This window comes from Diabrotica undecimpunctata, unplaced genomic scaffold (genome assembly GCF_040954645.1).
Source record: "Diabrotica undecimpunctata isolate CICGRU unplaced genomic scaffold, icDiaUnde3 ctg00001773.1, whole genome shotgun sequence".
Lineage (NCBI taxonomy): Eukaryota > Metazoa > Arthropoda > Insecta > Coleoptera > Chrysomelidae > Diabrotica > Diabrotica undecimpunctata.
The window spans coordinates 8,007-26,443 of NW_027312735.1; the positions used below are offsets into that span (position 1 = coordinate 8,007).

Genomic DNA, 18,437 nt, shown 5'->3' on the forward strand with positions numbered 1-18,437 from the left:
TCTTCCAGTATGGACATAATTTTATGTGCCCTTGATTCGTAAAAAATTTTTTAGGACGACTGTTATTACTAGTGCGACCGAAACTGGTCGAGCCAAGTTGATTTAACTGACATCTTATTTCCAACTTCTAGAACAAAAATGATTATATGTATTAATAATATGCCTTGTGCCCAGTGTTGCGACAACGCAACACCAATAATTGAGCAGTTGTACCAACTAGCACAGATAAAATAATAGCCCTTACGGTTGAGTTTACCGAAAGTACAAGCTGAAGATAGCCGCAAATGTCAACCATGAAATAAAATATTTCGATTTGGCAGTGTTGAAATGTTTTGTAATGCATATGTTGTATGCTTCAAACATAAAGAGAGAAAGCTTTTAAAAAGTACATTTTGATTATACTGTTTTATGAATTCTGCAATTTTTAATTTATATGAAATAATAACGAGTAAATATTTGTCTCTTTCGAGATTGATTGCAAACATATGTTGCAATCTGGCAACTGCTGATTTGACGATTGCCAAATCTATCCCCTAATCTATCAAAGGGTTATTGCTAAAAAAAATTTCTAATAATTAACTGCAATTAATCTCCAAAGAAACAAATATTTACTCATTCTTGTTTTATATAAATCAAAAATTGCAGAATTCATAATATAATATAAACAAAATGTACTTTTCTAAAGCTTTATCTTTTTATATTTAAAGCATACAGCATCTACATTATAAAAACGTACCAACACTGCCAAACCGAAATTTTTTGTTCCATGTTTGAAATTTGCTGCTATAATCAGCTTGTACTTTCGGTAAACTCAACCGCCCTTACTTGATAGATCTATATTTTTCAATGATTTAACAATACATTGGTAGCAAAAACCAAATTGTTTTCTAGTTAATTTGTATACAATTCTTCTTCTTCTTCTTCTTCTAATGGCGCTACATCCCTTTGTGAGTCTTGGCCTGCTTAACAATGTTCTTCCATTCTGCCCTGTCGGATACTTTCCTTCGCCACTGCCTGATGTTCATGGTTTTAAGATCCCTCTCTACGTCGTCTATCCATCTTTTACGGGACCTTCCTCTTGTTCTTTTTCCTGGGGGCTTCCATCCATCCAATTTAACCACCATTTTGTTGAAATGGCTCCAAAGTTACTTGCCGCTTTGGATCCTACTAAAATAGGTGGGTTTACATCAGCATCAAAAAACCGTAATAGTTGTTCTGTTTTTATATCCAACTAACCCACAGGAAATAACTAGTATAGTCGAAAGTTTTAAATCCAAACACAGTTGTGGTTTTGATCAGATTTCCCCTAGGTTATTAAAACAATGCATTCATGCTCTCGCAGGTCCACTGACGGATATTTGTAATGCCTCTTTTCAACAAGGAATATTTCCTAGTATGTTTAAACTATCTATTGTAATCCCTTTATTAAAAAAGTGGTGATAAAGATGACCTTAACAACTATGGTCCCATAAGTGTCTTATCTGTGTTTTCAAAGATAATTGAAACTCTGGTTTATACTAGAATGAACGCATTCCTAAAAAAGCATAGCTTGCATAATTTTCAACATGGTTTTACATCTTCTAAGTCTACAACTACAGCTCTTGCAAATTTCGTCAGCTTAGTGTTGGATGCTTTGGACAGACGAGAGAAGGCATGTGGTTTATTTCTCGATTTGGCCAAGGCTTTTGACACTTTGGATCATAATTTGTTGCTAATAAAACTTGAGGGGATTGGTATTCGTGGGGTAGTTCTAAAATGGTTTACTTCCTACCTAGAGAATAGAAGACAAAACTAAAGATAACATCTAATTAACTTGTAAACGAATCAAACACATTGGATATCCATTATGGTATCCCTCAGGGTAGTGTATTGGGTCCTCTACTTTTTATAGTATTTATTAATGATATAGCTTTGGTAACTAATTCACTGACTGGGGTTAACATCATCAGTTATGCGGATGATACCAACATTCTAGCCACAGGAACGTCTGATCAAAATTTGCAAAATAAAACTACACAGATACTATCCACCATCAACAGTTATTTCTTATCAAACAAATTAGTTTTGAATGAAGAGAAATCAAAGTATATGATTTTCATGTCAAATAATTTATTAAACCATCAAGCCACTATACAAGCAGCATTAGATAAAACAGACTGCACGAAGTTGCTGGGGGTACTTCTAGACAGTAATTGTAAATGGTCAAACCACATTTCTAATTTGAAATCCAGATTAAGTAGCGCATGTTATGCATTGAGAATTCTTTCACGTCTCTTTCATACATCAATATTAAAAACAGTGTTCTTTGCCCATTTTTACTCAATAGCCAAATATGGCATTGAAGTCTGGGGTTGTACCTCTGAATTAGAGCAGATATTCGTACTTCAGAAAAGAGCTATTAGGATAATGTTTAAAATGAAATTTAGAGATTCTTGTAGAGGCATCTTTAGACAAAACAATAACGCGCTATCTCAGAGTTGTATATATTTTCGTGTATAATGTATTTACATAGCAAAATTTATGAATTTAATAAATTTCAGTTTAACCATGTTTATTCAACACAGATTCGGAGACAATCACTTTATGCTTCCACAACATTGTTCTGTTTTGTTGGAAGGTAGCACACATTATGCAGCCATAAGTTTCTTTAACAAATTACCATAGATATACAAATGAATTTACATCAGCCAAACTTTCGGAGGTGTGCACATCAATACATTTGTGAGCTAGAGCCATATTATAAAAATAACTTTTAAGTATGTTTTATCGTGTGTAATAATTTATATACTTTTAAGATGTATGTCTGTAACTTTGACTTGTCTCATACATGTACTTTGTATAATGTCGCATGTGATCAATAAATTTTACTTGACTTGACCATCTCTGAACTACTTTTATAGATCAATTATCTCGCATTCTTTCTAGGTGACCAAGCCAGTTTAGTCTTTGTGACTTTTACAAATCTAACAATATCTGCGTCCTGCATTAGTTCATCCAGCTCGTGGTTTATTTTAATTCTCCACGAACCATCGCTGCATTGGGTTGGTCCAAATATCTTTCTTAGTATTTTGCGCTCAAATATTCTCAGTTGATTTTTATCAGTGATTGAGAGGGTCCACGTTTCACATCCATATGTGACCACTGGTCTAATTACTGTTTTGTAGATTCTAAGCTTAGACTCACGATTCAGTAATTTACTTTTTATTAAGTCGTTGTATGCATAAAAGCACTTATTACCGCTAAGAATCCGTGCTTGTATTTCTTGACTGATGTTGTTGTTCCAAAAGATGACGCCATAGAGGGCTATGTCAACTGTTGCGAAAACGCAACGCTGGGCATTATTCGGTTAAGGATGCATTTTTATGTACCTAATATTACATGCGATTTCAAAAAACAAAAGTATGAGTAGTACAAACATATTTCCGAACTTCGGGGCTTGTTGACCTGCATCGTTGTTCAGAAATGTGCTGCTTTTACTACTAGATACGCAATCTACTGTACCCAAAACTATATAATTGTAGTATTAATTCGACATATTTTATTTTATAATTCACTATAATATTAAACTGATTCATTTTTGTATCGTGAAATTCACTATACACTATTTACATTGACACAAATTAAGCAACGATGTCTTTTAATAAAATGGCACACATATTTCTAGTTTATAAGTATGTACTACATTCTCCTTCGTTCTCAACACACCATTTTGGCATAACAGCTTCAGAGGATATTCCTCTTTTGATTAAACGCTCCCTCTGGGAGAAAAATCTATATTGGGCAGAAGTGGCATCAGTGCTAGGGTAAGTCCATAATCTCTCAGCTGCGGCAGCTGCTCGAGGCCATATTTTGCTGTCTATATTGTTGTCGTCTACCAACTCTCCCCACATACAGACCTAAAAAAGAGAATATCAATAAATTTTTAGTGGGCAAAAGTATAGCACATCAACCATGATTATTAGTGGTGGTTAGAAAATATATAAATGCGGTTTGAATTATACAATTTTCTTGATAAGATTATCTATAAACAAAAATATATTTAACAATATATTCATTTATATTATTTAAATAGGCCGATTAATTGTTATAAACAATTTTTCACTAATTTCACAGTCTAACGCGCACTTCAGTCTATGTTGTAGACTCTACGAGATAAATTTATTTTTTGTTCCTCAATTTGGATCAGAGGACAGGCCTATCTTCCTAGCCAATTGGTCAGCAATTGGCTAGGTTGCTCTTTTTCCTAATGCGGTTGCCTTTATTTCTATTGTATCCTTTAACCCACCTCAGGATGATGGTATTACCATCCGAAGCTTAAATTAGTGACTCGTGACACTCCATTACTGACCCTGATGGGACACGTGGTCTATTCAAGGTTAGTAGCGCTTGTCTGCTATATATGCAGATCGTTATAGTTTTCCCTGCTATACCTTTTTGGGTTATCTCTTTTGCGGTTATGGAGATACCAGCCAGTTCTGTCTAAACTACGCTGGCATTTTTGCCCATATCGCACTTTATTTTTAGGTTCAGTGATCTGGAGTATATCCCGAATCCTGAGCCTTCTTTCATTTTGGAGCCATCGGTGTATATGCAATAGGCATGTGCCACGTTTGTCTCCCTATACTGTCTTACTGTTACTTACCTACTGTTTGTCAAAGACAAACTTTGGTTCAATTGAGTCGCAGCCTCCCTGTAGCAGAGATAGCGCATCCATCTCTCCCCGCCAGAAACGAGTTCTCAATTGTCCCATTCCTACATCAAGGTTTGACCAGCTGAGCGCAATCGCATCATTGCCACTAGCGCCACCTCTTTGACATATATATCTAGAGGCGTGATGCCAATGATTAACTCCATTGCAGCAGTTGGTGTTGTTTTCATGGCACCTGTTATATTTATGCAAGCCATCCGCTGAATATGGTTTAGTTTGTTAATTGCTGTTGCCTGTAGCACTTTTGGTACCCAAGCAATAGCTCCGTAAGTGTTCGCATTGGCCCAATGACAGCAGTGTAGAACCAGGCGATCACACTGTGCAAAAGGCCCCAGGTGCGTCCGACTGTTCGTCGACACTGCTCATAGGCAATATATGCTCTTTTAGCTCTACCATCTACGTGTGAGTTTCATGTTAACTTCCTGTCAAGGGTAATACCAAGGTACTTCACCTCGTCAGAAAAATTTAGAGAGTAGTTTAGAATCCTTGGAGGTATTAAGCCCGTGATTCTTCTTTTCCTAGTAAATTGGACCATCTCTGTTTTCTTAGGATGTATAGATAGTAAGTGTTCTTTGCACCATGTTTCTATTAGTCGGAGAGCAACTTGTAATCTCTCACATAGTGTGTTCTAAAACTTAGGGCTTTGCAGGATAGCAATATCGTCTGCTTGGCCTATTGTGTAGAAACCGTTGCTGCTGAGTTGGTAAACCAGGGTATCTAGAACTATGTTACAGAGGAGTGGTGATAGCACACCTCCATATGGATACCCCCTCGTAACCATGCCTCTAACAGAAACGTCTTCTACATTTATGCTTATTGATTGATTAGAGAGCATACTGAATATCCATTCTCTATGGCCAGGTGAACATTCCTGACGTTGAGCTGTTGGGTGATGGTTGGGAATGTGGTTTTATCAAACGCTCCCTCAATGTCTATGAATATACCCTGGGGTGGATTCTTTATTATCCAGCGATCTTTCAATTCTTCCCACTACATGATGCAGTGCAGAATCGGTAGATCTTCCCGAAGTATATGCATGATGATTTGGGTGAAGTGGGTTATGGATCAGAACTTTATCCCTTATGAACCTCTCGCATAGCCTTTCCATCGTTTTCAACAGAACGGATGTTAGAGTAATTGGTCGGAAAGCCCTGGTAGGGTGTAGTCCATCCTACCTGGTTTTGGTATGAAGACCACACCTCTCTCCACTTCCTAGGAATATATCTCAGAGCCAAAGAGGCTCTGAATATTTCCACGAGGTCCGGCAGAAGGATATCCAGTTCCCACCGTAGTAGGGCTGGATATATGCCGTCAGGCCCTGGTGATTTAAAAGGGGGTGAAGCACAATATGGCCCATTTTATCTCTTCCTCATTAATTTCCATCATTGTTTTGGCAAGATGCCAGTCGTTTATTGAGGGTATGATTGCTTTTTCCATCCAGTTTGGTGCTGTTCAGACACTAGAACCGGGAAAGTGTGTTTTCATCAGGACGCGCTATCTCAGAGTGTTTGGAAGTTTTGTTTCCATCTTCCTTCGTTTAATATGCCGACATGCCCATGTGGGTCCTTTGAGAGCGCTTTTTGTAGCCTGGAAGCCTGCGGAAAATCTTCGATTTCCTCAGAGAAGGTTCTCCAAGCAGCTCTTTGTCTTTGTCTGCAGACTTTTTTAAACTCTGGGATTGATTGATAAGAAATCCCAATTCTCTTTGAGTTTGGTGCGTTTTTCTCTATTAAAAGCTGTTCTTGCTATCTTCCTAAGGTATTCAATTCAGTGCACCACTCAATTTGGATCAGAGGACAGTCCCTATCTTATTTTGGACAGTTAAGATAGCGCAGATACTAATGCTGGGGAAGATTATACTTCGTCATTATTTTTTAACCTTAATTATCTAATGCTGATTATTTTTAAAAATTAAAGCCCATCAGATGCTTATTACATCTAACAAATAATCCAAACGTAATATGCGACACTAAACCGCATTATATTCTGCTTCCATACTAAATAGTTGGAAAAAAAACTCAAATGGTTTTGTCCTTGATTCTTCTTGTAATTTAAGAGGATTTTTTTATCATTCTAAACACATAATACTGCTTTTAATAGTCATAGAATATTGTCAACTTTAAACTATTTTCTTGTGCACACACACATATTGAGCTAGCCCCGACCTTTTAGCATGCTTCACCACTTCCTTACACTCTACCTAAGAATCTCTTTTTTTTTTAATCTCTGACGACTATGAGCATTGCACAAAAAGTTTTGTCTTCTGTTTTTCATGTAAGGTGGCCCATGAGACCAATATTTATTTAAAAAATGCCTCTAAATGAGCCCATGATTTTATTTCTATATCTTTCTTAAAATATAGTGTATTTAATAATCTCTTCCGATGTGGAAGTCAAAATAAATAATTTAAATTTACAATTTTTGTGGTTTAATCCAAAAATATATTTAAAAAATTTGAGAGGCACAAAATCACACAAGTTTTATAATAATAAAGATAATTGTTTTACTCACCTCACCACCTTAAAATACCTTTGACATATTTATCATACATTCGATTATTGTAAACGGATTTCCCATTTATGATTACTCCGTCGTGCCCCCAAAAACCGTGGTCAAGGTACCACTTGTCCTTAGTTGATATAATAATTTGATATCCAAGATTTGCAAAGTTCCGTTTATCAGATTGTTTTGACTTTCTGGTATCCAAGTTTGAATAATGTACCTAAAATGCGTTATAATTTATTTTATTTTATTTCTACTTTTATCTTAAAAAAAACTATACTGATTAAAGCACAAAAATGGAGAATGTAAAAATAATTATTATACAGCATAATTCAATTTTTATGAGTTTAAAATCACATTCTAATGGACTACCTAAGCTCTAATGTCACAATGCGCGGAGATTTAAAAACCCTTTCCAAGCATTTCTAATTTATGTGTATTTGTCCCATACGAAGTTGGAAATATTGGTTTTTAATTGTTTGGAAGAATAAATAAGGACTTTTGGTTATGACATTCATTCTGTGCGATTGATATTATTTGTTGTTTCGTGAATTTGTAGAGGTAAAAATATTGAATGATTAAGATATTACTATAAATGTTCATATTTTAAGTGTTATGGTTTAATTCAAACTTTTTTTTTACTGTATTTCAAGATATATTGTTTTTTTTTTATCAGGGGTTATTTCAAAATTAATTAATAAATCATTGGATTTATTTACGAAGTATAAAAGTATTTGAATTAATGTTTTAATCTATTTAAAAGTTGCTGGTGATTTTATCCCACAAAAGACTAAATATTTTCGTTTTCTCGAAGTTTAAATAGTTAATAGTAGTTGTGTTGTCATTACTAAAAAATTCAGTAATACTTGATATCTTTAACACATGTTTACTAGACATTATATACCCAGATCTAAAAAATAAACACAAAAACTATTACAACATTCAAAATACATTTTTTTTTAAACGCTCATTATGGCAATTTGATAGGGAAGGTTTCCACAGAATGTTATATTACAACTTAAACTAGGAGGAAAACGAATATATTTAGTCTTTTACAGGATAAAATCACTGGCAACAAAAAAAAAAAGGATAAAACATTAATTTAAATATTTTTCAACTTCGTAAGTAAATAAATTCAATCATTTATTGATTTATTTTGAAATAACCCCTAATAAAAACAACAACAAAATAACAAACTTAAATATAAACATTCATGGTAAATATCTTATTACTTTGATATTCTTACCTCACAAATTCACAAACTACATACAGTGAACGGCTAAATTATGGAATATTATTACTATTCGAGAACCGTCGAGTTTTGAGCGAAATCCCGAAACAGGTCGATTTTTGTTATAAAATACCCATGTCATAACGTACATGGAGTAGGGATGATGTCACCGGTGTATGTGTAGTGACGTAATCGTTAATTTTTTTAAATAGAAATCGGTATAATGCGACACTTCATTTAAACGAGAATTTAATTCTCTATTTAACGACATTACATTTTTAACTAAAATATTTTTTTAACGGTACAATAAAACATTTTTTTTTTTTAAATTTAAATTCAACTAAATCACAACTAATGATTTAATTAATAATGTACTTTGAAGTAAACCGAATTATGCATAATAATATTTTTAAATTAAATATTTCTTGACAATATGCGAACCTACGGACACATTTATCAAGTACATAGCGGATGACTTCAGGAGTAATTAGACTCATTTCATGCCTAATTCTATCTTTCAAGTCCTGTAAATTTTGGGGTCTATTGACATAAACTTTTGATTTTATGTAACTCCACAGGAAAAAAGTCTAGAAGTGTTAGATTCTGGCGACCTTGCTGGCCACTCTATAAAACCTCGTCTTCCGATTTCACTTCCTGGGAAAGCAATGATTTAAAAATTGACGTACTTCATCGTGCGTAATGCGAAGGGGCTCCATCTTGTTGAAACCAGATTATTTTCACTAGGTAAATTTGGATTATTCGCATTTGGAGCGAAGGACAGTTATAAGTTGATTTCTCAAAAAAGTTAAATAACGTTCTCTGTTTAGATTTTCTTCAAGAAAAAAGGGCCAATGATTCTGTCATTAATGATCTGCCCTATTTACTTTTCTGGGGGGATATTGCGTGTGTGACTCAGTCATCCAATGTGGGTTTTCTTGACTCCAATATCTGCAATTTTGACGATTCACGGTATCATGTATACAAAAAATGTGGCTTCATCGGAAAAAAAGGATTTGATTGATGAATATGGGGGACTGCGAATACATAAATCCTGCATAATTTCAGAAAAATTGAAGCCGGCGATCGGGATCGTCTAATTTGACATTGTGTTCAATTTTAGGACACCCAGCGTTTGGAATATGTTTAACGTGCCCCAGTTTCTCCAAATTTTCGGACTATTTTACTATACTGTTGATTGGCTGATGAGGTTAGTCTGGATATTTTGTGTTGAATAAATTGCATTCCTCGTTTCTGTGTTTCTTTTTTATCTCCGCGTTTCTTTTAGTTGAGCCCTTAATTTAGTAGTCAAAAGTAAAAATTACAATTGACAACTGATGACAACTCACAAAAACAAAACATTTAAGTCAATAAATATTACAATAACTATGCCACTATCACTTGCTTGAATTAACATTTGAAAAAAAGTTTCAGTGTTTATGAGATAACTTTTTTGTGTCCATTATTATTTTTATTTATTCTTGCTTTTTTAAATATTAACTTCAGAAAGTCCATGGCAGGAACCGATGGATGGTATTTCGAACATTTATTTAAAATAATTTGTTATGCATAATTTGGGTTACTTTAAAGTACATTATGAATTAAATCATTAGTTGTAATTTAGTTAAATTTAAATTAAAAAAAATTGTTTTTGTACCCTTAAAAAAATATTTTAGTTAAAATGTAATGCCGTTAAATAGAGAATTAAATTCTCCTTTAAATGAGGTAGTCGGATTATACCAATTTCTATTTAAAAAAATTAATGGTTATGTCACTACACCCACACCGGTGAGGGTCATCCCTACTCCATGTACGTTAAAAGATGGGTATTTTATAACAAAAATCGACCTGTTTCGGGATTTCCCCTCAAAACTCGACGGTATCTCGAAATAATGATAATATTCCATAATTTAACCGTTCACTCGTATAATACCAATTGCACAGAATGAATGTTCATAGCCAAAAGTCCTTATTTATTCTTCAAAACAATTAAAAAACCAATATGTATAAATTCCTTATGGGGACAAACACACACGAGTTAGAAGTGTTTGTAAAGGTTTTTAAAATACCCCCCCCCCATTGTGACGTTTAGACTTAGGTAGTCCATAACTCCCTAGTAAAATCAACAATGAAATAGGTAAAGAGTATAATGATTTTGTTACACATCGATTATCAACGTAAAGAAATTAACGTAACTAAAATCAATGTCAGTTAAAGAAAACGTTAACAGAAAAGTGGTTAGTGAAGAGATTCGCAATAAGCAAAGAAATCATAATCATAAGTATTTTAAGCATAACAAGTATTTGACGCTCTTTTTACTTGTTTGGTGCTCTAATCACTGCAGAATAATGTAATATCTATTTTAGGATAAAACTGCTGATAAAAATACAATATTTTTTTTGTGAAAAAATGTGTAGGTATACATATCTAGGTATTACAATTTTAATCAAGTGGAAAACTAATTATTCCTTATTTTAAATTATTATTCTTGAAAAACGGCCCTGTATTCACAAAGAAATCAGAAGACGATATAGGACACATACTAAGTGATATTCATCTGAGGAGAGAGTACCCTAATACTAACTAAACTGTGTTTTATATGGAACAAAAATGCAGTTTATATCAACAATCATTCCCATATAATACTAAATAAAATTGAAGATCTCACAAGAACATGATTTCAGAGAAATACATTACCTCTCCCTTTGGCAAATACTATTGGATAACTTTCGAATTCAGTTAAGCTACTGGTCCAAACAACTATGAAAGTTTTATTATGTCCCAATTGCCTTATCAAATGCGCCAATTTTTTTGTTGGAATTCAGACCAAAGGTCTAGGTTAAGTTTTCTTCCGTTAACGGTTTACCTTTTAAATATTTTAGAATTTCTGGGGGTGGAATTCCAACATGGAATGTAAACCCTAGAATAAATAAAATTTAATAGATGTAGTCTTTTTGAAAAACGTTTGTAGACACTTTCCCTATTCGCGATTGAAAACAAAGTATCTGACCTCTGGCGGAATATTTTTAAACTACTAAAAGTGGTATAAACAAACCAGACAGTGTTGATTTGAATAGAATTATTTAATTTTTTTAGTTAATTTCAGCATTATGACTATGTCACAGTATATTGCCAAAGAAGTATTCCTTTATAAAGCAATATTCTGTGACTACGTTAAAGTATTTTAAATCAAATCCGATATTGTACTGTTCCTCAATGCAATTCAAGATCGACAAAAGATATTTCTCTATTTCTCTTTCCTAAAACTGGAAAACTTGAGGAAAAAGAGGAAATCAATAAAAAGAAAATACCACTATCATTAAGTCAATAACATACTGAGAATACATAACTTATTGTCTTGAATAACAGAAATACAAATACTTACCATGTTGGGATAGTATCATGAGGTTTTTTTTCAGATGATTTATTATGGAATCTTTTAAAGACAAATCATGTGCTATGATCTTTTTTGACTAGTGGACTCTCTAAGTTAAGGTTGATTTCATGTAATCACATGAACTATTCTACAATAAAGTCAAGTTCAAGTTATTTATTTATGTTAATATACAGTAAAGTACTTAATTAAGTATGTCAAAAAATAGTATAAAATAAAAATTAACATGTTAAAACCATAAGGCATATATAAAATAATGCATATATTAGTAAGACAAACATTACACAGAACATTATACTCGGGTTCCCCGGTATACACAAAAAAATAGTATTCTGGATTCATCACTACAAAGGCCAGTTCCAAACATTAAAGTTAAAATTTAATAATTCTTCACTTGAAAAACTGCTTCCCCCTTCAACCAATGATTTCTTTGCTTCACCACAGTATCAAGATATCCTTAGGCTAATTTCCATTTTTAAATGATAAAAATAACTCGTCTAAACCAAACTAAACATGCAAAAAGGTAATGATAAACATTAGACTGTTATGTTTGTTTATACCATTATATTCGGCATCGGCCATGACACTGCCAATCGACCTGCCCTCTACATTCAGTTTCAATCGCGAATGACGCGAATAGCTATTTTAAATTTTAAATACATAAAGTGTTGACTGAATGTATAGTTTGATGGCGAAGATGTGCAGAAAGACGTATGTAATTCCAGTGGCGTACACTACCTTTTATTTCAAAGTTAATTATATTATGTTTTATAAATATTATTTGTTCGAAATAGGCCACGAATATATTGGTTTTTTACCGACGTTTCGATCTCTATATAAACAGACCGTTTTCAAATATATAGATAAATGATAGTTATGTTTATTTTATTTGGTTTATTATTATTATAGATTTATATAATCTTATATTATTTATTTCTATTTTATTCTAACTTTGAAAACGATCCCTGGAACAGAGATCAAAACGTCCAGTAAATTAAACAGTAAATATATATATATATATATATATATATATATATATAAAATATACTATATATAATATATATATATATATATATATATATATATAAATATATACAATTATATATATATATATATTGATTTAGAGTATCAGCAATATTTAAAACAGTACGGTCGAAAAAATCATTTGAAAAAATATATATATATATATATATATATATATATATATAATATATAAATATATATATATATATATATATATATATATATATATATATATATATATATATATTATATATATATATATATTGTGGCCTATTTCCAAAATTCTCCCTAAAATTAGAATACCACAAGCAAAAAGCGTATAGAAAAATAAATATAACTATCATTTGTATATTTGAAAACGGTCTCTGGTATATAGATAGAAACGTCAGTAAATTAAACATATGAATAAATATTTTGTAACTTATTTTCTACATTCCCCTAAAAATACTAGAATGACACAGCAACTGCTACCCGGTTGTCGCAGAAGTTACGCTAAAACCGTCTATTGACGTTATCCATCCTTTAAAGAGTTAAACCACATTTTTTTAATTAAATTTTACCACAACTTCACCCAAACCATCCCAGAGGTAGGTCTTTTGGTGCGCTATTTTTTTTTAAATAAGTGTTTACCAAGAACCCATATTGTCCCATTAAATAAAATAAAACAAAAAACTTAAACAATATAAAACAAATCAAAATAAAATCTATAAAAACAAAATAAAATGGCCTATACATTCAGCACTTTTCTCTGGAGTTACATGGAAGATTGCTTGAGTCGTAAATTTCTTAATAGTTCTTAAAGTTCGCAATAATAATGTGGTAGACGCAGAACTTTGACACCCTAATATTTTGCAGTTTCATCCACAGCATAAAGATATTTAATTTTCCTTAACTACGCAATGTTAAGTAGCTGAATTTTGATCATTGATTGATCACAACGTTGATTGTTCGTATGCAAACCCCATTTTCTGTAGACCATTCTTAATTCTACCTTTTCGCCCATACCGTCGTCGGTATTTGTTCTGGTCTGCGACTATGATATGGCGCATTGTCCATAACAACCACAGACCCAGGCTTTAATTTTGTTAAGATTCTCTTAAACCAGCGCTTAAAAACTTCGGAAGTCATTTCCTTCCTGTAGTCTTCCGTTTTCTTAACGACTATAAATTGAAGCAAAAAATCATCAAGGAACCCTGTATCACTTCCCATATGGGTGCCTGATTAAACGCCGTCCTTTTCCTAATGGAGCTTTAAATTCTGTAGACCAGCCTTTTGTAAATGCTCTCGCATTTACTTTTGGACGTTTAAATCTTGCCAAACTGTTCCAACTGTATGACCTTTATTAATCCAGGTTCCATCCAAATAATATATTTTCCGTTTAGTGCTGCCAAATTTTGCGTATGTTAAAATATTACTTCTCGATACAATAATTTAAATTTTTTTCTAATAACATAGGTTTTGTGTTGCGTTTTCATATCGAAAGTTCATTTCGTGACGTAGTGCTGATTGATACACTACGAGATATCTTGGGCAAGATCGTTCTAGTTTATGTTTTAATTTAATGTCGACCGCTTGACTAACATTTGATTTGATGCCATTTTTCTGCTTACAATACCTTGATAACCTTCTCCTCATTGGAACAACTCTGTTAAAACACTCGGTTATCGCCACATACTTACGCCACACACAAGAAACACAAAATATAATCACAAAATGCCTCACATGCACTCCCGTCAGTACCGCCTATGTAAATAAACGTTTCTTGCTTCCGCACTTGCGGTAGTGTTACCGTTGCTATTCTTTACAAAATACAAAGGTTGCCACATTGTTTGTAAACGAATGGGAATGAAATGTAAAATATCGATTTTTAGTTTATAAAATTAAATATGTAACGAATCGCAATTTGTAAATAAAATTTATTTTCATTACACTTGTGTGCTTAATTTTTTACTATTGAAAAAAATAATTTTTTTTTTGTAATTTTTATGACGGTTATTTTTTTTTTCAATATCTGTTGAATTTCAAAAATGTGACAAAAATCTGAATACTGCGCTGAGACTGAGGTTTGTTGAATGTTACGTCTGGTCGCAAACTATTGTACGGGGTAGAAACATGGACACTAAAAGCGCAAATAGTTAAGAAGATTGAAGCCTTTGAACTTTGGATATACCGGAGAATGTTGAGAATTCCATGGACTGCCAGGGGTCACCAATGAGGAAAGTGCTGAGAAGGATGGGTCGAGACAAAAAATTGTTGAGAACAATAAAAGTACGCAAGACTGCATACCTTGGACACATACTGAGAAATAATAAATATAGTCTTCTGCAGGTCATCATGCAGGGTAGAGTCGATGGCAAAAAAGGAATAGGTATAAAGAGGAAGTCATGGCTGCGAAATATTCGAGACTGGACAAACATGACTGTAGATGAATTATTCCACATTGCAAAAGACAGAGAAGCTTTTAAAAATGTGGTCGCCAACCTCCGTTAATGGGGACGGCATAGGAAGAAGAGTGACGGTTATAAACCGCTATGTCCGAAGAATTCAGGATTGTATGACAATAACTGCGACTTGTGAACAAGAATCGGCTACACTGTAAGGCAGCTCCTGGTAAAGTCTGTTATAGAGAAGCACAAATAAATGTACTAATTCTGTGATTTTCTTCTGTGAAGAAAACTCAAATCGAACGGGCAGTTTTCGAGGGTCGCTGTGTACATTTAAATTTGAGGATATTCGGCGGTTAAACGATGAAATGACTCTTCCAAACAGTGAAATTTTTACCAGTTTTAAAATTCAGGTACCTATTTAATAAAAACATACATTTTTACCACTATGTTACGATAGCCGTGCTCCGCCTATGATGAAATAGACTCGAATCGAAGCGACGCACATGTCCTGATGGCACGAATCCTTGTCTATTCCATTTATATTAACATATTTTAAATTTATCTGTATGTTTTTTACGTATGTTATATCAAATATAATACAATAATTTTAAAGAATTATATTATACATACATCGTCACCTCCCATATGGAACATATGTCTATCTGGGGTTGACATCTACAATATCTTTATATAATTCAGTCAAAACATCATAGAGTTTTGGATTAGAAGGATTCAACTGTCCACATGGAGGTTGAATACAAAAAGATCTCCATGGCTGCTTATTCACGCATATTGCTAAGATATCCCAAACCGGCACTGTAACCCCATTGGCCCCACCATGCCTGCATGAGTATGGACCGTCTATTTCGACAAGAACTCGTATTCCTCTAGTTTCTGCGAAATCAATAATATCTTTAACATTTGTTCTGGTGTGTAAACTTTCTTGGTGCTATATGCTCCAAATCTATAAGAAAACAAGTGATGACATCTTTACAATTATTTTATCATCCATCTACACAATAAAATTATTCATAATAATTTATGTTTTGAACACTAATGTAATTAATAAGCGATTATTGATTTTTTGTTCCATTAATTGAAAAACATGTGTTGGTCCTTTTGTAATTATTGTCCAATATACGCCAAGCTAATACGGTCCTGTTTTGTTTCAATGTTCAGAATGGCCCCAAAAAAATTTAAACAAAAATTGTCCCAGACAGAAAATTAATTTTACAATTTGTTTAAAAAAAAATTGTTTAAAATATTTTAGAACAACTTTGCGCTTGGGCGACCTCTTGAACCTTATTTTGGAGTATCTCATGAAAGTGATCATGCAAAAAAATCCCATGGGGACATTTTTCCGAACGAACCCGAGCTTTTCGCCTTTTCTTAACGGATGAGTTTATTTCTGAAAACTAAAAATACATTTTAAATAAATGATTAGCTGATAAAAACATAAAAATAAAAAATATGGTCAAAAACAGGCCCGGACTGGCTAAAAAGGCGCTAACCCTTAATTCTACACGGAAGGCGGAAGGATCCCTCTTGTAAGCTTTTTTAAAATCAAACTTTCAAATTTTTTAAAATCCTACTGTAGCATTTGCCGTTCTTTGGTCGAGGAGCACTATGTAGGAGTTGGAGGGTGAGGGAAAGGGATGTGGTATTAACCATTACTATTTCTATTCAATTATTTCATTATTTTTTCAAGCGAAAACATAAGAAACTTTAATTACAAATAACAAAAAACAAATAAAATGAACACACAGATCCTATTTCTAAAATTTAAAAAACGTAATGTCTTCATTTTAATGTGAAGAATGAGGTTGCCTTGATTTGCAAATTTTAGTAAAATCCAATTGAATTTGAGATAACTTGCATTTGGCGTGGAAAGAGAGTTATTTTCACTTTTCTGTCTGACTGTCTTTTCCTGAAATGAGAGACCAACTTCATTGACCTTGTTAAAAATATTTGTTAAATATGCCAATTTAATTAACAATGTTTGTTACACAATCGATCACCCAAGACAAAATTGCTGTCAATTAGGAAGGGTCTAATTTCAGCTCTCATTTCAAAGAACCTTACTAAAATTTGTTGCGAGAAAGCCACCTTACTTTCGTATGAAAAAGTAAAGACAAATATATATTGCCCATTTCATCGCACATCACTTTTAAACAGCTTGTGTTCAGTGCTCGTGATTTGATAAAATTATTATCTTCACGGTTTCGTCCAAGACTACTTTTAATTAATGTGGCATTTTTTTTACAGCGAGGCTATGGCGGTGTGGAGGACACAGTGATTGCTGATGGCATTCCTTGGCTTTTTCCCTTTATTCTTGAAATGACGGCCGACGTTCTTCCAGTCATCGCCTTCGAGCTGTTTGTGTACCCATTGACGTAGTTATCCTCTATGAAAAAGCTTTCTATTAAATTAAAAATTTCAAATGCTGGAACCGCACAAATGCTATTAAAATTGCCAATCCAGCTACATCTGTTGAGTCATCTATGTGTAGTGAAAACTAGGTAGATTTTATTCGAAAAAGTAAGGTAGCTTTCACATCCTCTGCCAAGTCACGATGCGGCGCGAGATTGTATTAATTTGACAAAGGTACCGTGCTCACTAGTTTCTTGGCTTTATCGTCCAACATACATTCAATTATGTCCTTGACGCACGGCTTTATGAGCTTCCGCTCTACACTGCTTGAGCAACACGTTAACTGACTAAGTTGGACGCCATCAAAGCATTTTCGTTAACTGTTTTGAATGGTAGGTTATTGTTTTTTGGGCATGTATCAGTTCGCCGTGCTTCCTTCTCAAGAAATCATTACATTCTGGATGCACCTTTTACAGATGATGACGCATTTTAGCTGGAAACATTGAACAGTTTGGCAACACTTTGTCGCAAATTACGCACTGTGATTTGTCCGTCACAGGTCTCAGCGAATCCAATTTTGAAGTCTAAATCATTGTATTTCCTTTTTATCGATTTTTTTCTCCTGTGGAACTGATGTTCACAGAAAAAGAAGGCAGTTCGTTGAACTACTTCTAGTGCATTTGGCGTCACTAACTCTTCCACAGACTCTTCAGCCTGTCGAATTATTTCCACATCAGTAATCGCTTTAACACTGCAATTGGAAAATTGTATCATCCAAATCTGGTTCGTAATATTCACAATATTCATATTTACTCTGAGATAGCG

At 33.3% G+C, this 18,437-nt stretch overlaps 1 protein-coding gene across 1 annotated transcript; it reads right to left on the reverse strand.

Moving 5' to 3' along the window:
• Window positions 1-3,665: 3,665 nt before the first annotated feature.
• Window positions 3,666-18,363, reverse strand: LOC140431716 (uncharacterized; the record flags this gene model as incomplete). The annotated part of the gene is made up of 2 exons (XM_072519600.1): window positions 3,666-3,896; window positions 18,153-18,363. Coding segments are annotated over 2 exons (442 nt in total), but the record flags the coding sequence as incomplete, so codon positions are not given.
• Window positions 18,364-18,437: the final 74 nt, after the last annotated feature.